The sequence below is a fragment of the Hippoglossus stenolepis genome, chromosome 23, assembly GCF_022539355.2.
Source record: "Hippoglossus stenolepis isolate QCI-W04-F060 chromosome 23, HSTE1.2, whole genome shotgun sequence".
In the NCBI taxonomy this organism is placed as follows: domain Eukaryota; kingdom Metazoa; phylum Chordata; class Actinopteri; order Pleuronectiformes; family Pleuronectidae; genus Hippoglossus; species Hippoglossus stenolepis.
This window is the reverse complement of record NC_061505.1, coordinates 11746873-11770884: the sequence shown is the minus strand read 5'-3', so window position 1 is coordinate 11770884 and position 24012 is coordinate 11746873. Positions and strand designations below refer to the sequence as shown.

General features: G+C 42.3%; 1 protein-coding gene across 1 annotated transcript; it reads right to left on the bottom strand.

Annotated features, from left to right (window-relative positions):
• Positions 1 to 2915, bottom strand: tmem256 (transmembrane protein 256). Its single transcript, XM_035148828.2, has 4 exons — positions 2693 to 2915; positions 2254 to 2291; positions 1335 to 1415; positions 1 to 580 (listed from the first exon to the last, which is right to left on the bottom strand). Exons 1-4 carry the CDS (start codon positions 2772 to 2774, stop codon positions 437 to 439), a joined length of 345 nt encoding a protein of 114 aa, XP_035004719.1. The 5' UTR covers positions 2775 to 2915; the 3' UTR covers positions 1 to 436.
• Positions 2916 to 24012: the final 21097 nt, after the last annotated feature.

The window sequence follows — 24012 nt, the reverse complement described above, 5'->3', positions numbered from 1 at the left end:
TATAGGAAAGATTGTTTTATTTTTATTCTATTTTAAATCCCTTAAATTCCTTTCTTCATTGTTACCGCATTTGCCGCAGCATGCAGTATAAACGTACAGAACAACTGTAAAGAAATACTGTATCTTTCACGGTCACATCAATATATTGACGAGGTGACAAATTGCACTCATTAGCTTAACCAGTTTATCTCAACAGTCAAGGGGCAGCGGTCAGAAAGAGACAGCAGTGGCTTAAAAGTGATAATCCTGTTGTGACCTTATCACCTGCTGACACCCGTAACCCAAAGCAGGGAGCGGTTGGAAGGGTGACATTATAACTCGGCACTTCAGCACGACTCCTCAGACAACTCTCACATGCTCATCAGTTCTTCCTTTAGTAGTTTGACAGTTGACAGGCCCCGTGGAGGTGAGGAGACGTGACGTGAGCCGTTTCCCTTCAGAGAATTATTGCCAGCCAGCCAACGATCATAGCCATGCCCCCAATGGGAGCCACCTTGCGCATACCAGGGTCCCCCGTCATAGCCTGGTGGTACAGGGAGCCACAGAACATCCCCATGCCGGCTATAAGGAGAGTCCCAGCCTGTGAACATGCAGAGAAGGGAGGCACGAGAGCATTTACTATAGAGGCTGTTCAAACATTTAGGCAAGTTTAGACTTCAAAAACATGTGTAACAGAAGAAAAAAAATCAACACAAAGAGCTGGATGTGGCCCAAAAGGTGGAAATGTCTGAAATTGGTCAGCTGTTACGAGTCAGCCGTGGACCTAAAGCAGCCAGGGAACCAGCACAAAAACACGCTCGGCAAACTTCCGCCGATTCATCCAGTCAAAACAAAAACAGTGGCGTGCAACAAGAAAGGCAGCAGATGGCGAGACATAAACACTGCCAACAATGACATCGCGAAAGAGCCAATTCAAGTGGAGGAGAGAGGGAGGGATGGTGTCAAACAACTTTTGAATTGTTTAGATACAAGACACACACTGGCGGGCCAAAAATACTCCAGTCCAACCGCTCTGTCCAAACCAGCAGTAATTAACATCTGCGCACACCAAGTTAGGAATCTCTTATAATGAGGAGTATAAAACATGTTTTGGTTCATTAGGAAATTATGGGAAACACTGTGAGAAAATATCTAGATATCACTTTTTGTAAATATCCAACACTCACACAGTTTTTCTCCAAGACATCATCTTCGTTCCTCACGGCCTAAAGTATAATGATTTTCTGAGTGCGACGGAGAGGGAATAACAGAGTGACACTATCGCACCGGTTCAATTTTAAAGGACACTCGAGTGCATCCAGCCCCGAGAGTTGCCATTAGGCTTCCATACTCACCACAGCAGGTTTACCACAGTGGGCCGCACCCAACAGGGCCAGGCTGTGGTAGAAATGGTACTTGTTGGCTGTTTCAAAGAGCTGGAGAGGAAAACACACACACACACACACACAGATTTCAGAAAATAATACTGCACTCTCCAATCAGTCTTCATTTCAGAGGCTCCAAGACTTTCTGTAAAACTGACGAAGCGAGAGGTTATTTTATAAACCACTAGTGTGACAGTGGATGGGCTGCTACCGAGTGCATCCCTCTCAATCAGGTTCTCTAATGGCACAAGGTACAGTTTATCAGATCAGACCACAGGAGGTAAATAAAGATGGACGATGCTCTTCCTTCCATTGTTAAAACGTGAGCCCAAAGTTTCCTGGATACAGACACTTCCATCTTGTCAATTATGACATTTCACCCCCTTTTTATGGCATAAAATAACTAATTAAAACCCAACTTAGTGAGAGAAATGTATTTAATGTGTACTATGACTATTTATTTTTGGCCCATGCACCATCTGCTAACTTGGAAGAGGTGAGTTTTTTTTTACCTATACTGCAGCCAACCACCAGGGGGACGATCAGGATAACTTTCTGGCTTCACTTTTGGGGAGCTGTCACTTGACTAGACATCCCTCTTGAACGCAACAATACTTCCCTCAAACTGCAGTCTTGTGTTCCGCTTGGAGATTTTAAATCTTTACTCTGTGATGTTTTGTTTTTATGAATCTTGTGACTGTTTTTATGAATCGATTTTGATTGTGTTGTTGCTGGTGTTTAACTGCTTGTTGCCGATTGGGAATGTTTCTTGTTCTCAGGCCTCTCTTGGAAAATAGATCTTGATCTCAATGTGACTGTCTGATTATTTAAAGATTGAATACAAAAATGAATAACACATACTTTAAGTTATTTATTATTATTTACATACCACTCTCTGGTAATCATCGGGATCAGCATTTTTGAAACCTGAAATGACAGATATGGATCAGAGAAATGACACATGCAGTTCATAGTAAAGCATATTTATCTGAACTACAATCTGAACATGACATTACAAATGCAGTGGCGATATTGAGTTCACTTTTACGATGCGACTCTGTAGAGGCAGGTCACCTTCATAACAAAACGGGTTATTTACGTCTGTAAACGCGCCGAATTCACCACCAACATATCGAACACTGGCAGGATGTGTTTATTCGTCTGTTTGAATAACGAGGACGCGTTAATAAGGGAGTGGATCTTAAATTGTCTTGTTTCGGGACGGAGGCTGGACATGTGCGCTCTGACATGACAGTCCTCCTGTGTTTACTGTGGAGCTGAAGGACCGGGCATGAGCACCGGGGGGGAAGCTACCGAGGAGTCCCTACCGTGAGCCCCGTACGCCCCGGCTGCCACCGCAGAAGCCCCCGACACGGCCGCAAGTCTTCGGACGATAGCAGAAGCGGTCATGTTGTGTAGCTGAGTGTGAGTGTGAGTGTGTGTGTGTGGGTGTGAGTGTGTGTGTGTCCTTCAGCCGGAAGACTGATGGCTGTGCTGCCTTCGCTGTCTTTTGCTAAGCTGCTACTTCCCGGCGTCACGGAGTTTGTCTTCCCCCCCGCGTATTAAATCCAAACTGAAATAACTCAACAACAAAAAAACACCCACCCAGGCTGAAATCAACGGTTTATTATGCAGGAGGGAAAACAACGAGCATGTCCTTGACTCATTCCAAACTCATCCTTGTCACGTCTTCTCCCACTTCTGTGTGCCGTCCGTGCGTTCTCAAGAAAATTACGACGTTCCTTCTGGTACCTGAAAGCAGCTGCGCCGCGGCGTGAAACTGGCTGTGCGTTCAAGCGCTGTCGGAATAATCGGAAAGATGAAATGCCGCCTGGGAAAATTCACTTGAACAATTCAGATTTACACAGACATTGCAGATATGTGCACGACAAAGAAAAAATACTATCCAGCTGAAGTGACAGTACAATTAAATAAACCTTTAGATGCATAAATATTCATTCGAAAGAATAAAACAGTGCATGTATACAATATGTCAAAATATTGTATTTAAGTTGCTATAAAGGAGAGAAAAGAAAAAGTGAGGGATCTCTAAACTCAAATATATATACAACTACATATATTTATATAGAACACTTAATCATCACTTAGTCAAATGTAACTTCTGGGACAGCAAACGTTCCATTTAGGAAGCGTAAGTGATTGTGAATCAATTTCCCCTGGTTTGGTGCAAATTGAAAGTCACAACAGGTGGACTGGAGAGGTAACAGCAAGACAATCCCCTAAAAGGTTTGCAAGTGATTATTCCTCACTCCTCATCCTTCCTGTTTGATTTTTCTCTAGTTTTGCATTTTGCACACAGGTCTCTGGGCTGCCAGTCTCATTCATTACCAGGCCTGAACATAAATGGCGACTGCCATGCTACAGTTTCAGCCCACAGGGCAAATTTCATAGCTTTTTCCAAGTAGATGTGACACTGACATGACACCTCAGTTGTCACGGCATTGCTCAGGCTCAGCAAGAGTTGGCATTTTGCAATTCCATGGCCGGTCAGCTGTGACGTTCAAAGCTCTCATGTAGAAGAAGACACTGCATGAAGGTTAAAAAAATATCATATTCATTTCTTTTTTTATTGTTGTATAAGTTTGTGTTAACACCAATATTCAGACTATTGACCTTAGTCTGAGTAAGATATTATTTCGATTATGCTGTTTGTTGTTTGAGTTGTAGAATATTCCATTCATATTCTAACCCTAACCCTCACAGACCATAGCCCAATGGTGACTCACATGCACTAAACCATTATGTCCGACATTGCTCTGCCAGTTTTGAAACACATTTACTATGTTTATTTACAATGCTACCTTTTTAACATTTTAGATGTTGTCTTTATAATTTTGCAAAAGCTACAACTCCTTTTTATTTTTGACATATTTTCACACCCAGAGCATGTGTCATCAAGCACTTTGTAAGTGTCGTATGTCAATTTAGCAAAAAAACGCTACAATGCGATTAAGACGTATACATGTTTACATAACGCGAGTATATCGGGATATTGCTGTCCGTGTAAATGTAGCCACAGTTACGCTGTACCTCTGCTTTGTTCACACTTGAAGAACATTATTCTTGACAGGCCTGAGTTATACCATCGTGCTGTTTTCTTTATGAATAATTGTTTTTTCCCACAGAGAGGTTACTTGGCTTTGCTTTTCAACGCCGGCACATGCATCAAGTTGCCACATAATGCTGAGTGACAGGCTCGCCGCTGCAGAGGGTGCATTAGTGTGTGCAGCGCTATTGCAAACTGTCCATCACTGCAATTTTGGGGAACACTGGTGGGTTTCTCTGGCGGATTTAGTGAATTGGTTGTAATGTTTGACTTATCTTTCTGCAGGCGGTTGTGTTGGGGAGGGGGGGGCTCATGTTGAGTTACCTCTTTGATGGAAATACACTAATCCCAGCAGAGAGCCCACCGAAAGGGGGTGCTGTATTGCTTTCTCATTGGCAAGAGTTTGTGCAGAGAGTGTGTGTGTGTGTGTGTGTGTGTGTGTGTGTGTGTGTGTGTGTGTGTGTGTGTGTGTGTGTGTGTGTGTGTGTGTGTGTGTGTGTGTGTGTGTGTGTGTGTGTGTGTGTGTGTGTGTGTGTGTTTGTGTGTGTGCGCGCATGGAGAGGGCAGAGGGACTTCTTCCAATTATCATATTGAAATTACACCGGGTCACACTGCATTACTGCAGAATCGCCAAAGCGCGGTTTCCGCCGAGCCTCGTCCTTAGCCGACTTTGACACTGCATTAACACAATGCACGCAATTAACACATTTTAATGACCGTGTAGCTAATTAAGAATAAGCCTTATGAGTCCAGGCTTCATCATCAGCTGTGAACTGAACCTGCAGCCAGTGTGGGTTTGTTTGTGTGCAGGCCGTCCGTGTTGTGATCCAAGTCTGCCTCCATGATATATGTCCTCGTGCTGGTGTAGACTTCGCTCTGGCGCGATGACATGTTGTATGCAGAAGGTTGCTGCCTGAAGCTGGCCGTGCACATCTGTGATGGAAAGCCAAAGCTCACCATTTGTGTGCTAGCACTGCATGATCCGAACATCTGGTCTGGCTATTGTCAAAGAAGTAGAAATTAATATGTTTGCTTTCACAATAGGACACGCGTGCAGTTCTGTGACGCCGACATTTCTTTCTGGTATAGTTGGTCTTGAGAGGATTAGGAGAAAATATAGAGCATGTCGTTGCCACAGCTCAACCAGTCGGGCCGCGTCCTTCGGAGGCTGCATTTGAAGATCAATTGTGTCAAAGCAGCGCGAATTGACTGTCCCATTTTGAAGGCCTCAAGTGTAGCCGACAAATGTGTCCTTCAATCCCCGGGAAACGAAAACTCCAATGGATGGATCCCATCCCTGGATTCATTACACTTTGGTGACGAGTGAGGTATGGTGCCATGAAGTGATGGGACGTAGTATCGGTTGGACGTAGACGACTATCAGGCTTCAATTCAATTGAACAGCTGACGAAAAAATCAAGGGGCATTCAAACTTTCTCATCGCGTCCAGCTGCAGCTCTGTTGCTAAGCGACAGCATTAAGGTTAGCTGGTGATGCCTGATCACTAAAGAATCCTCCGTAGACCTCCGTGGTTCGGCCCACGCAGCCCACAAAGACCGGCTCCTTCGTGGGCCAAGTAGACCACCTCCTCTAAAGAAGGACAGACTAACCAAAACCTTATCCCTAACCTTAACCGTGACCAATGCAGCCTAACCCTGAACTTAACCTTAACCAGGACCTCAGAAATGTTTATGCCGGAAAATGTCCTACAGAGGTAACAAGTACAAGTACACACACACACGCGCAAACAGAAACACACACAAAGGTCATTTTCATTCCGGCCTGTGGCAGATGGGACCACAAGGACAACAATTAACTGTGGCTTTACATCTTGTTTTCACAGACAAGCTGCAAATTATCTCAAAGTCCCAGCAGCTGTGTGCGGTGAGGCTCCTCCAAGAGCCGCCATCCATCTCACTTCACTCGGCCCGTCCGCCTGTCCTCTCTCCCCTGCTCTCCGGTGACTGCTTCACTCTCGGGCCAAACCTCGCTGTGTTTCAGCGGAGGCGCGTGCATGTGTAGGTGTCTGATCGCCTCCGATTGTTTGAACCACCCGGCTCTTTGTGAAAACAGCCAAGCGCTCCGAACGAGGAGAGTGTTGCTCGCATTAAACAAGGGAATGAGTCGGAGTGAGTGCACCGCCTGCAAACGGGAGCTGGTAGCTCGACTCGCAACCTGCACATCTACATGACAATTACACGACTGCTGCAGCCTTCTTTGCGGGAGTGGGATGACGGCCGGGCGACATGCTGCCTCCTCGCTATCCACGCTCACATTTCAAAACTAGTGTATGCACACCTGTGAGTTGCTTTCAACTTAATGTACCGCCCTGGGTTGTTTTGAAAAATCCAATTTCCCTGCTCTTGTTAGCCACAATGTCAGGTATATCTGGTGGCAATGCATCTTTGTTCAGCGAGGGGAATTTTTAATGCATGGCAAATAAAGTGGAAGCAGCCTGTCTCATCAGCATGAAAATGAAGATTCTGCTTTGTTTTTTCTGTAACTGGCTGCAGGGTGGATGGAAAACACCACAACCAAACGTCATCATTTTTAAAGATATAAGCCTTTCTCGGAATGATGCCGTGTGAAATGTGGAACTTGTAAGGGAATTTCTGCTGTCTGCTGTCCCAGAGTGAAAATGCAGCAGGGGGAACGGCGGGGATCCAAAACAGGAAGGCTATTCCTGCGAACACGGAGAAATCGTTTGTGCGCCCGAAGCTTCGCCTGCTGGGTGACTTGATCCCCTCTCCCCTTTCAGATACCGTGGACTTACAAAGAAACCAGGCATTTCCGAGATTCCCCATTTACCGTGATGTGTTTTGACGGTCGCAGCCCTTCGCCGTCTCAGCCGCAGCCAATTATCCATCTGTCGGGGGGGGGGGGGCGCTTTCATGTCTGCGAGATGTTTAGTCCACAAATGTGCGTATTGTTTGCCCCGGTGTCCCAGCGTTTCATGCTGCGGAGAAGGAGAGGGTGAGGAAGGGAGAGGGGAAAGCTAGCTAGAGGAGGGGAGATATAGGAGACGGGCCTGTCGAGTGACATTTCGTCTGGGCGTACAGGCTATTGTTGTTGGGGGAGGCAACACCAGTCATTGCCATTACACTGCCTGGCAGACACACACACACACACACACACACACACACACACACACACACAATGGCATTTGTCTCCACTCTCATGTCAACACTGAAAAATATTGTTCCACGGATGTTTTCTCCAAAACAGCTCCATTTTCTCCCTTTTGTTGACAGTGTGGCAGGTCGTCTCTGATACTGAGCCGACTGTGTGTGCAGCTCGGAAAACAATACACTCGCAGCACATTCCGCCTGGGATTGCAACTCAAGTCTCTCTCGTTTTTAATGTCAGGCTGTTTGTCCCCGGCATTTATACGTGTACAAAAAAACAAGCACTCAGGCATGCACAGGCATACGATCTCTAATATGCATGCACACCACAACACACACAACACACACACACACACACACACACACACACACACACACACACACACACTCACGCACACAAAGTTGCAGGAACAGCAGGCTCCCCACGCCGAGCGAGCATAATTAGCACACTCGTTAAGCTCATCTGCATCTCTCTTCAAAGGAGATCGATGCAAATGGATGGGATTTAGCCGCTGGCAGCAATTAGGCCAAAAAATATCCTATCTGGAGAAACCTGGTTTCAACGAGGCAAAGTCGATTTCGTCGTAGGGGGGATCAAATGCATTTCCTGCATTTTTTTTTGGCCCTGTGCTGAGCGCGTAATAATACGAATGCTTCCATTTACTCTCTTTTCGAATCAGGTTGTGTTTATTCATGTTCGGCACCAGCCCCATATCTCAAGAACCATTCATCTTATCGGTTTCAGACTTGACAAGTGCTTGTTAAGGGCCCAAGAAAGGGCAGCGTCAAATTTGGTGCAATTTGGAAACGAGAAATGTTCAATATTAATAAACTTTGTATAACAAGCGATGAGCGCTCTGTAGAAACGCAGGCTGGGACTAAACAACAGGCAGGTTTAGAACGGCCACTGCACTTGTTTTCCAGTTAAAAGAGCTAAAACGTGCAAAGAAAGGTTCAGTCCACTTAAATATGTCAATCTCATTCATAACCATGTCATTGTATGCGTGTTAGCATGTTGACGTCAGCGCTACAAGGCCTCGCAGAGCCTCCGGCGCGCCTGTGGAAACCGAGCTCTGCATATAAAGTGCTGTCGATTCTTCGGCTGCTGAAGCGTCCACTTCCACCATATTGCTTGGGCTCTTGTTTGTGTGCGAGCGTCAGAGAGCGAGACGCGGAGGCAGCCCGGCGAGCATCTTAATCAAAGCTGTCACACAACATGTACAGCAGTCACATCGCGGCGTCAGGAGGACATCCATCTCTCTCACTCCTACCTGGCTCATTCCTCATGTCTTCTGGCTCCATCAGTCTGCCTTCATGCACCTAATGAGTCCCCCTCTGAATGCTTGTTTTTCCACCCCGACGCTCCTGGTGGACACGCACACGCTACATTCAAGGCAGAAGGTAGCAGCGGAGGGATGCGGGCTTGTGTCCAGAAGGCTTTTACTATTCTAACAAGGAGAGAGTTGGCTCATGAAGGTGATCAGCATGACTTGGTTTTCCTACCAACTACCAACAAAAAACCCCATTAACAGTTGCAGCTGCTTCTGTGCGCACGTGAAACATCTGCCCTCTGATTTTTCTTTCAAAACTTCCCAACTAGTAAAATGCCAGGTGTACTGTATTGTTGACAAATGAAATTGTCCTGCCCTCATTGACTGCGGTCAAGCCAGCCGACACTGCGCCTCTGTGGTCAAATCAGCCGACACGGAAATTCAACTGCACTCATATACTGACATTTATGGTAAACCCATACAAACCGCCAAGAACGGGGAGTACTGAGTTAGAGGAAGAACACATGGCCTACGTCGGTTTCAAATAAACTGTTCACATGGAGCCTATACAAATGCATAATTGAAAATAAATTTATTGGATTATATTCACAAGAAGTATATATCGTCTTACCTGTGTCATTTTTATGAATAGCATTTGACTGTATCAATTAAGATATTTTACAAAATAAAGTCACATTTTAGCTTCAAGTAGCTAATGTCTGGATATTTAAAGTACTATGAAAGACTTGCTCAATAATTCCAGAAAGAGACTGATATGCCTGTGTTCAGACCTCTGACTACCACATAATGAATATAAAACATTTTTACTGTATAGATTAAGAGATTTTCAAGTAAGTCCAACATTTCACTGTGGAATCGATCATTTCTGGATATTTCAAGTACTATAAAACACTTTGCTCAATAATCCGAGAGAGACTGATATGCCTGTGTTCAGGACCCTGACTATCCACATACTGAATATCAAACATTTTACTGTATAGATTAAGAATTTTCAAAGTAATCCAACATGTACAATCAAATAGTTCATTTTGGATATTTCAAGTACTATAAAAACACTTGCTCAATAATTCAAGTGAGACTGATATGCCTGTGTTCAGACCTCTGACTATCCACATAATGAATATCAAACATTTTACTGTATAGATTAAGAGATTTTTCAAGTAAGTCCAACATTTCACTGTGGAATTGATCATTTCTGATATTTCAAATTACTATAAAACACTTGCTCAATAATTCAGAGAGACTGATATGCCTGTGTTCAGACCTCTGACTACCACATACTGAATATCAAACATTTTACTTATAAATTAAGAGATTTTACAAGTAAGTCAACATGTGTACAATCAAATTGGTTCATTTCTGATATTTCAAGTACTATAAAACACTTTGCTCAATAATTCCAGAGTGAGACTGATATGCCTGTGTTCAGGACCCTCTGACTATCCATAATGGATATCAAACAGTTTTACTGTATAGATTAGAGATTTTTCAAGTAAGTCCAACATTTCACTGTGAATCGTTCATCTCTGGATACTTCAATGTACTATAAAAATACTTTGCTCAATAATTCCAGAGAGACTGATATGCCTGTGTTCAGACCTCTGACTACCCATACTGAATATCAAACATTTTACTGTATAGATTAAGAGATTTTCAAGTAAAGTCAACATGTACAATAATAGTTCATTGATATTCAGTACATAAAAACACTTGTTCAATAATTCCAGAGTGAGACTTATGCTGTGTTGACTCTATCATAATGGATATCAAACATTTTACTGTGATTAAATTTTCAAGTAAAGTCAACATTTCCCTGTGAATCGATATTTCTGATATTTCAGTACTATAAAACACTTGTCAATAATTCAGAGAGACTGATATGCCGTGTTCAGACCTCTGACTACCATATGAATATCAAACATTTTACTGTATAGATTAGAGATTTTTCAAAGTAGTCAAACAATCTTTATATTTAGTACTAAAAACACTTTGTCAATAATTGGGAGAGATGTGTTCAGATCGATAATGATATCAAACATTGTATAGATTAAGAGATTTTCAAAGTAACAACATTCTTGAATCGATCATTATATTTCAGTACTATAAAACACTTGCTCAATAATTCAAAGACTGATATGCCGTGTCGGACCAGACTACCCACATACTGAATATCAAACATTTTTACTGTATAGATTAGATTTTCAAAGTAAGTCCAACATGTACAATCAATCAGTTCATTTCTGGATATTTCAAGTACTATAAAACACTTGTTCAATAATTCAGAGGAGACGATGCTGTGTTCAGACTGACTATCAATGGATATCAAACATTTTTACTGTATAGATTAGAGTTTTCAAGTAAGTCAACATTTCACTGTGGAATCGATCATTCGATATTTCAAAGTACTATAAAACACTTTGCTCAATAATTCAGAGAGAGACTGATATCCTGTTCAGACCTGACTACCACACTGAATATCAAACATTTTACTGTATAGATAGAGATTTTCAAGTAAGTCAACATGTACAATCAAATAGTTCATTTCGATATTTCAGTACTATAAAACACTTTCTCAATAATTCCAGAGTGAGACTGATATGCCTGTGTTCAGACCTCTGACTATCCACATAATGGATATCAAACATTTTACTTATAAATTAAAATTTACAAATCAATTTACAACACAATGGCAGGATCATTGTCCTCGAACACTGTCATCAGAACATGGTTTCTGAGGTATCGTCTCGTCGTATCTGACGGTGGGAGCTCTGCAACTTGATTGCATGGAAGATCAACAAGTGACATTCATGAAGTAAAGACATCCAATAACTGATCCAATTTCTAACGGAAGAAATAAAGCGGAGGATATAGGGTCTGCTCAGTTACTGACTGTTTTATACCAGTCACCTGAAATAATTCATATTTAGTGGACGAGAACAAGAATATGATAACATGTACAAAATTAAAGAGAAAAATTGACAATAACCTGGGAGAGAGCTCTCACTGAACTATGAAACTCCTAAAGTCTACAAGGTTGATTGGACAGATTTCTTCGAATGACTCTCCTGTCCTCTTGGAGACGAGTCCCCAAACGCTCTTGTTCCTCTTCTGGTTGATTCAAAAGAAGCATCTACAAACACAGAATCTGAGATTAGAGGTTGGATAGAAATAAAGCCTATGATATATGGTCTATAAAGTGTTTATAAGTTAGGTTGAAAATAAATGTAAAATGTGAAATAAAGAGAAAATGTCAGATAGGCAGCACAAGTCTTACCTTGTACAGGCAGCTCCAGTTAAAGATTGAACACTAAACAGGCCCTGTCACAAGGTTGGTGGATGCCCCACATGTGATCTGAGGCTGATCATCCAGTATCCAGCTGTCGCAGGCTCTTTCCACCTGAACATGAATAGACTCATCTCAAAAAGCATCTTGACTTTGCAAACATCTCTAATGGGAAGAAATGCATGCTTTATTTATTATTAATACAGATAACCAAAACCAATCTGATATGCAATATAGATATGTTCTGAATACATCAGCAACACTAGAGGAGGAGTCAAAAGTAGGTTAGTGTCCTTTCACACCACTGTGAAGATTGCTAAGCACAGACATTCTCTGTGGTGAGAATATTAGCTTAGATGAGGATTAAGATGGCAACAATTCATTGCAGTATAAATGAAACGAGAAGAGAAACAAACAGACGAATGAGTCCATCTGAATTCTTTGTAAATGGTTCCTTCAGCAGCTGGACAACATACTAATATCAACACTATTAGTTCAAGTTTAATACCTAATAAGATGTAACATTATCAAAGCTGTAGTGGAGTTGAAAATTTACAGAAGAAGACAAACTCACAATAATGTCTAGCTGCAAACCAACTGACCATGAAAACCCATTAAGATTAACTTTTAAATACTATTTAGTATTGCAACCTACAAAATAATAATTTAAAAGTAGTTTTACTGCTGTACTCATGTCACTGCATAGCTAATTCAGAGGACCACATACAAGCTAGCTAAGTTACAGTTCTAAATCAGTCTGAGTTTGTTTAAAGACAGCAAAAGTAACAAAAATGCAAGGCAGATAAAGTTTATTTCAACTTACAAGACTTGCTGATAAATGCAGGATTCAGATGGATAACCTCAAAAGGTCAGAGTTGGCTTCACGACTTTGTGTTCAACATGTGTCTTCACAAATATAGTAGCATTCGTTGTGCAGGACCCTCTGCCGTTGATTCTGACATCACCCCAGAATGCAATGCTGTTTACAGTATATTACAATGTTTAAGGAAACAGCAAGCTGCTCATAAATATTTCCAGAATGCATTGTTTTCTACAGCACAGTGCCGTTTAATGAAACAGAATGTTACTGTCAAATTTCCGTTTTTACAGCAATTGTTACAGTGTGGCTGTGACACCTCGAAGTGAATTTAACCTCGCCATCATCGGACAGACACACAGAGGAAGCAGAGACAGATATCATCTTGACTTGAAAACTGCTTTGGACCGCGATTTAACTTAAACTGTTCGTTAATTAAATTAGAACCAACTCTTTGGACTCACTGACTCGGTTGCCGCAGATCAGCTGTCTGTCGGTTGTTTGTTGTTAACCGCTGTGTGTCGCTATAAGCGGAGCTGCAGGGTTATCTCAGCATTTTTCAATACTAGTTGATTATGTACTAAACATAAGCACTTCAAATATCCGAAATGAACCAATTTGATTGTAACATGTTGACTTACTTGAAAAATCTCTTAATTTATTCAGTAAAAATGTTTGATATCCATTTTCTTTATGTGATAGTCAGAGGTCTGAACACAGGTACTCTCTGAATTTTGCAAGTGTTATAATTGAAATATCGAAATATCATTCGAAATGGGGATAAATGGTGATAGTAGAGAGCTCCTGAACACAGCTACAGTCTCCTCTGATTATTGGCAGTTTTATGAATAATATCAAAATGACCGATTGATTGTACATGTTGTTACTGAAAAACTCTAATATACGAAATGTTTGATATTCATTATGTGGGTAGTCAGAGGTCCTGAACACAGGCATACAGTTCACTCTGAATTATTAGCAAGTGTTTATAGTACTTGAAATATCAGAAATGAACCATTTGATTGTACATGTTGACTTATTGAAAAATCTCTTAATACAGTAAAATGTTATATTCAGTATGTCGATAGTCAAGGTCTAACACAGCATATCAGTCCTCTGAATATTGACAAAGTGTTTTAAAATTGAAATATCAGAAATGATCAATAGTGAAATGTTGACTTTACTGAAAAATTTAATCTATACAGTAAAATGTTTGATATTCATAGTGGATAGTCAGAGAGCTCCTGAACACAATATCAGTCTCTCGAATTATTGAGCAAAGTGTTTTTATAGTAATTTGAAATATCAGAAATGAACCGATTTGATTGACATGTTGATTACTTTGAAAAATCTCTTTTTATACAGAAAGTTGATATTCATTATGGGTAGTCTGATCGAACACAGGCATATCAGTCCTGATTATTGACAAATGATAGTACTTGAAATATCGAAATGAAGATTGATTGTACATGTTGACTTACTGAAAATCTCTAATTTATACAGTAAAATGTTTGATATTCATATGGATAGTCAGGTCCACAGGCATAACTTTGATTGAGCTGTTTATAGATTAAATATGAAATGATCACAGATGTGCTTTTGAAAATTAATCTAAATGTTTGATATTATTATTGATAGTCAGGTCTGAACACAGGTACAGCCTGGAATTATTGAACAAGTGTTTTATAGTACTTTGAAATATCAAATTACTAGTTAATGTGTGACTTTATTTAAATTCTTTTGATAATAAATGTCCTTACTGACCTCATTGGTGTGTAACATCTGTGTCTGTTGTGTCCTTGTACGGTCGGTTATTTGAACCAGGTTCCTGCACTCCTGCCCTATGCGGCTTAAACAGTGGCTTCATGTCTTTATTGAGCAGGAGTCAATCAACATAGAACGGCAAAACCAAGGATCTCAAGTTTTTTACACTAAATGTTGCTAGCAACTATAAAAACAAAATAGATGCCGCCCACTTTCCTTTCCACACCACACCTGGTATTCTATTGTTAGGGAATTTTTACAGACAGAAAGAAATCCAAGCGCATCGGAAAAAATCTGAGAGTATAAATAGTCTAGCGTGAGCCTGAGGAGAAGAGCTGAAGCTGCAGCGCAGGAAATCTAAACCCAAGCGGGGTCTGAGTGCAGGGTTTTGAGTGAGAGCGTTACAAAATCTGATCAAATCAATAAGTCCTTTTCTCAAACTGAAACACCACACTCTTAAATAAAGATAAAAACCGCCATAGCAACCCAGTGTCTGTAGAATGCAAAGACGGCAGCATCGGGGCGTCTACGTCCCACTTCTCTGTGTCATGAAGAGCAGAGCGGAGGGGAATGAAAGAGCAGCAGCAGGTTTAATATGATTCTGAGCTCATTAGTCATTAGCACCTGAAGAGAAGCTACATTCATGGTGGAACGTCTTTATACATGAATGAATCCGATCCTTACAGGTGACTGACAGGTCCCTCATTTAATGCTGCCCTGCTCCACATAATGGAGAGTGTAATGACGCCTTGTAATTTTTTTTTTTCATTTCCAGCACAGTCAGATGAAAGAGAACAGGTTCTTCCCTCTGGAGGAACACTGTCCGTCCTTCATTTTCATTTTCACTCACCTTAAAATGAGTGTGCACCCACAGTCTGCCTTTACCTATAGAGTTGATGTGTGTGCAGCCTTCACAGTTAGGGTATTTTTTCCACTGCTGTTATCTATGAGTGCAAAAGAAAAAGAGAATATAACTAAAGAAGTCTCTTATTGTTTGCTATTGTAAAAGTAATATTTACATATTTGTTTTTGAGGACACAAGGGTGTGAGTTTTGTGAATGTTTTATTAAAGCATGCTTTAATAAAACCTCTGCAGAGGAAAATATGTCATTCTGTTTTACTGTAAATAACCAGGGAAGCAACGCTTTAAAGTTAAAACTGTCAAGTAACCAATGAGATTTTTGAGTTTGAGTTTGATGCTTTTTTTGTTTGTTTGTTTGTTTGTGAGTAGGATTCAGCAAAAACTTATTCCCACAAAACTTGCTGGAAGGAAGGAATAAGTCGTTTTGGGAGTGATCCCGAAAAAGCGGCAGGGATTTTGATCCCATTATACAATATTTATACAATTTGGTGTGCTCTCGACTTCGTGGCATTCTATGTGTAGCCTATAGCAAAGCTCTTTGGTTTCATTGGCTCTCGTTTTGAGGCGTCTGTCTCTGAGATCCCTGCCTTCGCCCCAGTGCAGTGGAGGAGAATGGAGTCTGTGGCGCTCTGAGCATCAAAGAACGTCACTTGAAAACTTGACAGCAAACTCTCTCTTCTGTTGGGCGAACATGGTGCTGGAAGGCATCAGCGGCATCATTTGTGCTTGCTACTGTTCTGCATTACAAAAGATTAAAGTGGAATAAAGCCCCAGGGGGAGGTGTGTGGATTGAGAACCACAGTTCAATACATATTTCCTGATGTCCGCACCCTTTTAAGTGAACTAGCTGCTGCTCCGTCTCTCCGTGTCCGTTGCAAATCAGCTTAGCGATCTGTCAGCCATTATGCTTGCTTGTTCAAATTACAAGTAGCATTATCTTCAGTACCTTCTATTTGTGTAACTCTGATCCACATCCTCCTCCCTCATGCTGCTGCAACAAGCCCAGTTTCCCCACGGGTACCATTAAGGTTCCATCTAATCACCTAATCTAATAATGCTGAAAAGTTCAAGTGTTGTGCACATTGCAAGCAAAGTACTGCTCCGCGTCATCCATCTGGAACAATGATGTTGCTTGTGATAGAGTCAAAGAGATGTCTTGTCATTTGGATACTCCTCCCAGAGGAGCCACTTTCCACTTTCATTATGTTGATTTAGCTCCGCTCCTCGTGCTCCGTCTCCATTTTCGGAACGCATCGCCCACGAGGCAGCGGGCTGCAACAAAAACAAAGAATTTGGATGAATTAAATATATTGAAAAATAATTACAGTCAGCAAAAACGTCAGGCCGCGATAAGTCTGCCTAATAACCTGTAAAATGATGTCTCCTTCTGGTTATTATTCATAATGGAGCGCGCACGGGGGACGCAGAGACACACAGAGATGCAAGCACACTCACACTCACTAGTCTTTGTGCCGGCGCTGGTGTGTGTGAGATAGATAACGATTAAGTGCTGAGTTTGTGGATAATTCTGCTTTATTACAACTTTGATTTTGTAGTTTTGCGACTGCACCTGAGAGTTAACAATCAGTTGTTTCATAGTGAAGATGTACAGCAGGTCAATTGCATTAACGGACTTTTTTGAATAGAGTGCAGAGAAGTAGTAGTCTTGTGCTTCCATTTGCTCCGCTTGTGCTCAAACGGTGTGTGTGTGTGTGTGTGTGTGTGTGTGTGTGTGTGTGTGTGTGTGTGTGTGTGTGTGTGTGTGTGTGTGTGTGGTACATCACTAGTAAAAGGAGGGCTCATATCAAAGAAACACATTTTCCCTCATTTCACTACCTCCTCACCATGAATACTACATCAAACATCAGTCCCATGAGCAGCCCCCCCTCGCACACACACACACACACACACACACACACACACACACACACACACACACACACACACACACACACACACACAAGCACAACACAGCACATTAACCTATTAATGTTAAAAATGACTACATGTGTGTGTATATGACAACAAGGTCATAAGGCTAAAGTTTCTGGGGCAGAGGAAGTAATGAAAAATGCAAAGTTACTATCTCTCTCTCTCTCTCTCTCTCTCTCTCTCTCTCTCTCTCTCTCTTTCTCTCGTCACCCCTCTTCCCCCCCATCTTTCTTTATACCTCCGGGTGGCAGCCTGCATCGAAGGGACATGTGGCACCGCAATTAGCACTGGCCGATTCATGGATGTGGAGACCACGCCGGTGCTCAGATGGGTACAATTAAAAGCAGATGCCACTCCAGCTAATGGGCTGTGCATATATGTGTGTGTGTGTGTGTGTGTGTGTGTGTGTGTGTGTGTGTGTGTGTGTGTGTGTGTGTGTGTGTGTGTGTGTGTGTGTGTGTGTGTGTGTGTGTGTGTGTGTGTGTGTGTGTGTGTGTGTGTGTGTGTGGTACGGAGATGCTGAGTTATATAGACAGCAAGAGAAGGGGTGGCATATGCTGGAAACCAATGCAAGTGGAGCTACTTTAGCACTAATCTGGCGGGCGCCCTGCTGCGACAGATCAGAGGGAAGGGATGCGATGCCCTACCTCAGGGGGCTGGGGGCTTGCTGAGGAGCAGAGATACCGGAAAACAGGATGGGAGGGAAGCAAGGAGGGAGGGATGGAGGGCAGCAGATATAACTGTGCGAGTATAGCGTGGAGTGGGAGAGCCTGGGAAAACGGAGGGCAGGCTTAGTGTAAGTAAACAAGCGGAAAAAGGATGGAGGTGAAAGAGCAGGCTTACTGCGACAAGAGAGTGGATGTAAAACGAGGGGAGAGGGTGGAACACGTCCACTGGGAGAGATTTGCTGTGAGAGGAAGCAGGTGGAAGGGCTGGCGCGTGTTGTGGTAGTAAAAGTTTCTCCGACAAGATGTTGATCATCTCGGTAAATGATCCTTTTATAAATTTGGAGACAATAACTTTGGACATTACTTTCACTCCCTGGGTGTATAGGACGCAGCCAAAGTGGTCACGTTCATAAAGGAACAAACCGGCTCAACACACAAATGAGGGACAGCCGATAATAATAATTAGTTAATAACAATAGACACTAATTCAAAAGTCAAACCAAAAGCCCTGCTGCCTGGGAGGAGAGAGAGAGAGAGAGAGAGAGAGAGAGAAGAGATCTCTCCTGAATTTGAGCCTGTTCATGACAAGATTGAGGTTCGTCTGAGGTGTAATTTGTGGTGGTTGAGTTTTCTGGTTTATTCTAAACCAGTTGATGGTGAAGTTACTAACTTGTTTGAAGTGTAGCGGGACATTCACACAGTTATTTGGCTTTGGAGGAGCATTTTGCGCATTAATGGCTACTTGTGTGTCTGATCTAATATAAAATGTTGTAACTTTTCTAATATACCTGGTTGGTCTGGTTGTTCGAGCTGCATGATAAATTATGTCTCGATATCTTGTAATTCGGCTTCCTCTAGAACACCCTGAAGCTCTTATAGGCCCATGGAGAACTATGTGATTTACTCCAAAGAAAAACCTTCTTATTGACGATTCCATATATTCCTCTAATCACATTATCACATTTTCATCTTATTGATTCAGGGATCCAACCCATATCATCCTGAAAGGAGCAGCAAACGTATGAAGTACTGAAACACTGTGTGCAGCTCTGTTCTGTATAGACTCTGCTATTTTATATCCTTTCAGCGCCCATATCCCTGAAGCATGATTCACTATAGGAGAGACACAGGCGTTATAAAGTTTTGAGTCAGTAAAATACAGACGTTCTTTACATATTTTAAACTTGTTGGCTGTATCGCTTGCGACGAGAGGATCAGGCTGAAACACTGATGTGTTGTTGATATGCTGAACGTGTCCGTGACAGCAGACATGAAGCAACGCGATCAGGTTTCTCTGGAGTTGTGCTTCTGGCCACCTGATCAATAGCGGTCCAATATTCGCTCTCCCTTTCCCTGCGCTGTGTTTCTCTGCAGCAACTCCCAAGTGATGTATCTGGCTCTTCAGCTGCCAGATGCTCCACCGTGTTCACAACCCGGTTCGTCAGCTGTTTGGTGCCGGGCAAGTCTCGTACATTGCGTTAGAGCTTCATCTAAGAAAACAGCTGCCTGCTGCAGAAAATGGGATTCATCAGAGCGATGAGATTGAAACTTTTCACAGTATGTGTTATTGTTTTTGATTTATTTTGATAAAAGGATAGTGATAAATGCAGATAAGTAGGCCCAGTGAATGGATTTGTTACTCCTGCTGTGAATAGAGAGAACGACAGGTGCAGTGCTGACAACCGAAATTGGAGAGTGGATACAGGGGAAGAAAGCGAGCTGGCCTTGAAACAGTCTGGCATTAAACAATTTGGTTTTTTTATGGAACAGATGTGATATAATGTCAGAGTTTGATTTAAATTTCATTTAAGTGGTGTTAGTATTAGTAGAAGTACATGCAGTAGTTCTTGTTTAAGGATTCTTGAGGATTCTTGAGGATTGCTTCACCAACAACCTGCTGGCTGTAGCTCCATATAAACAGATGTGAGAGTGACAACCAATGTTTTATCTAAATTCCTCTGAAAATGATAAACTTCCATAAATACTTTTTAGATCAGTCAGAACCCATAGTTGTGAAATGTAGAAGTTCTGATGCATGACACGGGTAATAAAAGGAAAATTACCTTTTTAAAATAACTTCTTAACATCTACAATTGCAGTCCTGGTGGCTTATTGGACAGTGAGAAACTCGTATCAACATTTAACAGCATTATTAGTATAGAGGACGGACCAACACCAGCCGAGGGATCTACTACTGCACAAATGAACAGTAGAATGAAATATGAACCTGAGAGCAGGCACTTCAGGGGAGCTGCACCAGAGACGATAGTATATCCATACTAGTCTGGACTTTATGGACTGGAAAATCAGCAGCACCTTTCTCCTGCACCTCTCTCCAACAAGGAATAAAGAAGAAGGGAAGGAGGTGTAAAGACGGATGGAGATGTCCACTGCCATGAGTGGGCGTGCCACAACGAGGGGTCTCGAGGTGGCTTCGCCCTATGGGGTCAATGTTTGAGCAATATTTTCAGGGTGAGTGTGTGAAGAGTTGTGTAACTGTATATCAATCTGTGTCTGCATAATCAGATGTGGAAATGTGGAAAAGAATCTATAAATGTGCGCATCGATCTGTGGTTGTGAAAATAAATATTTAAATCTCTACATGGACATTATTGGCTGTTTGGTGGGAAAAATAAAAACAAAACTTAAAATCGTTATTTTTCTTCTCTCATTCCCTGCAGCCATCACGCCTTTTTTTGTAAAAGAACACGTTAGAAATGAGATAAAAAAATTGCTGCCTTGCTTTCAATACCTCAGCTCAGGGTTAAAAAAAAAAAACATAGTGGAAATACGAAAAAAAAACAACAACAAATTTGATTACACACACACAAACACACACACACACACAGAGCACGGAGAGGCATTTTAAGATTTCTGTTCATATTTGCAAATCTCTGCATGTATTTGCAGACTATTTGACACATTTACAACCTGATTACACGCACACGGATTGAGATACAGTTGCACAGCTCTCCATGAACACACACATAGATAATGTAGCTACAATATTGGCCCCATGTGGCCCCCTCAGTTGCAATTGATTACCCTTTAAATTAAGCTCCAGGAACATATGGCTGTTGTTTCAGCACCATGGACAGCTCTGTTTGTTGGCTGCAGGATGCACCAAACGCACACAATGTGAAAAACCCAGAAAACGAGCGGGGAAATATCCAAGCTCGTTTGTTTATTATTATTCAGGTGCAAGTCCAGACGGGGACTGAAGTCAATGATAAAATCTTAAAATCACAGCTAAAATGCACCGCGAGGCAATGGGGAGAATCGAAAGTCAGAGTAATTTGCTCTCTTTGAGAAGATTTAGTGAGAAGTCTGGCTCCTGCTCGAAATCATGATGGCATCATTCCAACACGTGATTCTAAATTATTTTTCAATCTTTATATATAACATATATATACATATAAGCTTTCGGTTGTGTCTACAGTCGAAAATGATACACGCATGACTTGATTTTCTGACTTGTTTGAATAATTTGATGACGATGATATAATAATAATATCATTTATTTACATACCACCTTTTAAGACACAGTTAAAGTGTGATTTATAAGTTAATAAGAAACAGTTTTACATACTCTCTCTAGCTCTATTATTTTTGGAGATATCTCGGAAAATTAGGTTTTTGGACTATATTTTGTTGACCTTTGACCCTTGACCAATGACCTCTGAAAATGTATCCATGTGTTGTTCATTTTATGTTGCGCACACACACACACACACACACACACACACACACACACACACACACACACAGAGGAACAAAAACAACACCCTGCTCCCTGTGTGGCTATGCCGGCGAGCAGGGCAATAAATAAAACTGTGCTCACACATAAATCCAACCTCACAGTGATAAGTGGGTTATGTGAGAAACACAACACGATGCCAGGAGGGAAAGAGCCAGACAGGAGGAGGAGGAGGAGGAGGGAGTGAGTGATGCTGGGAGAACACCAGTTACTGACCTCAGGGGCGGACGCCTTCCTTGCGGGCCAAGGAGGTATAGCAAGAGAGGAAGAATAAATGTGAAGCTACAAGCGAAGTCAAGAGAGATTACCTGTGGAGAAGTTTGGGGAAATCAGCGTGAGGAGCTTCAGACACGGTGCGATGGGTGAGAGGTTGAAAGGTGCAAGGGTGAGAACACATGGAAGACAAGATGAGGCCAAAGTGGGGAAGCTGGAAGGAGAGTGAGCGTATTTGCGCCATGCAGTTCCTCTCCCTCTCCTGGAAAGCTACAGTCCAACTGTGCTGCAGCCCAAAACAACTTTGTGAAATAAAAGCTCCTGGCATCCGCTCGCTGGAGTTTGTCCTCAGCTATTGTGACATCTTTGCAGGTGTTAACTTTCGCAGAGAAATGATAGTCTGTAATTATGCATATAATGAGGACATGGGAATAGGTTAGCGTGTGCATTACCGCGGCCCTTGTAATTAGTCGTAAACAAACAAATGATTGTTTCTCTTTGATATTCTCCCTTAATCTCTGCGACAGTGCAGGTTCTCATCGTCTGCAAACACAGAGGGGGATTTGTGGGCGTGCTCAATAGATCAGGTTGCCGGAAAGTAAATTAGGCGGAGAGAGAGTGGCCTTTCTGCATAGTGTGGGTGCCTCAGACCGAAAGGTTAATGCCTCTATGAGATCGCAATGACATATTATTGCACCTCCGAGCAAACAAAAGATTTGATTGTACGATTGCAGAATGTAGTTGTTGCAGTCTGCTGTCGATGGAATATCAAAACCCACAGTGCGTGTGTGTACGTGTACTGCACATGCTTATGCTTGTATTTACATGTGTGGCATGATATTCATTGTGTGTGTGTGTGTGTGTGTGTACATATGGAAGTCTTATACCCTTACCTTCAATTGCAGGGTGCTCTGTTCTATCGTTTCGGAGCATGTTCTCCTTTGAAAAGCCGAGAGTCAGGAGCCTGAGGCGAGTGCCTGTAGGGGCCCGATGGACTCTAGGGCCACATCGAAGGGTCTTGTGCCTGGTCACTTATCCGCAGAGCTGTTCAAATCATGCAAAGTGTACTATAATGGTTTTCCGGGGGCGTAAATACACACAAAAACACTGCAGAGGCATTCTCCCCAGACCAGCAGCCCCCCCTGGGGCTCCACATGGGCAAGCTGGCCTCTAGCGCAACATACATCATATCTGTGTGTGTGTGTGTGTGTGTGTGTGTGTGTGTGTGTGTGTGTGTGTGTGTGTTCTGTTTGTGCTGATCTTTTCAGGACCTTTTCCAGCATAAGCGCTGACCTTGTCAGGACCAGTGGACCTCATGGGAACCAAAGCCCGGTCTTTTCTGAGGTCCTGGTTGAGGTTAGAGGTAAGATGTGAATTGCAGTTAGGTTAAAGGACCAGTGTGTAGTATCCACCCCTCCCCTCACCCGTACCTCTCCCAGTGTGTAGGAGGATCAACAGTGGCCTGCAGGTAACATTAAATGTGAGAGGAGCTCTTCAGAACCAGTGATTGGTTTGTCCGGTCTGGGCTATGAATTGTATTACATAATCAATTTTTGACAGTAGATCCTCCTATATGTGTGTTTTTGGGTGTGTGTGAGAGAGAGAGAGAGAGAGAGAGAGAGAGAGAGAGAGAGAGAGAGAGGGAAATGGGGTTTGTAAGTGTCATGACACATGGGTTGCAACTGTGTATCAATGTCATGCATCAGTGACAGACAAGAAGGAGTCAAGTGAAACAGGCACTGAGGAGAGTGTGTGTGTGTGTGTGTGTGTGTGTGTGTGTGTGTGTGTGTGTGTGTGTGTGTGTGTGTGTGTGTGTGTGTGTGTGTGTGTGTGTGTGTGTGTGTGTGTGTGTACTTACTCCTTTGAGT

Excerpts from the sequence above, each read along its gene's own strand:
- tmem256 (XM_035148828.2), bottom strand. The coding sequence starts at position 2,774 with ATGACCGCTTCTGCTATCGTCCGAAGACTTGCGGCCGTGTCGGGGGCT. Across the intron at positions 2,292-2,692 it reads CGGGGCGTACGGGGCTCACG|GTTTCAAAAATGCTGATCCC; the intron begins GTAGGGACTCCT and ends CTGTCATTTCAG. Across the intron at positions 581-1,334 it reads ACTGTGGTAAACCTGCTGTG|GCTGGGACTCTCCTTATAGC; the intron begins GTGAGTATGGAA and ends GCATGTTCACAG.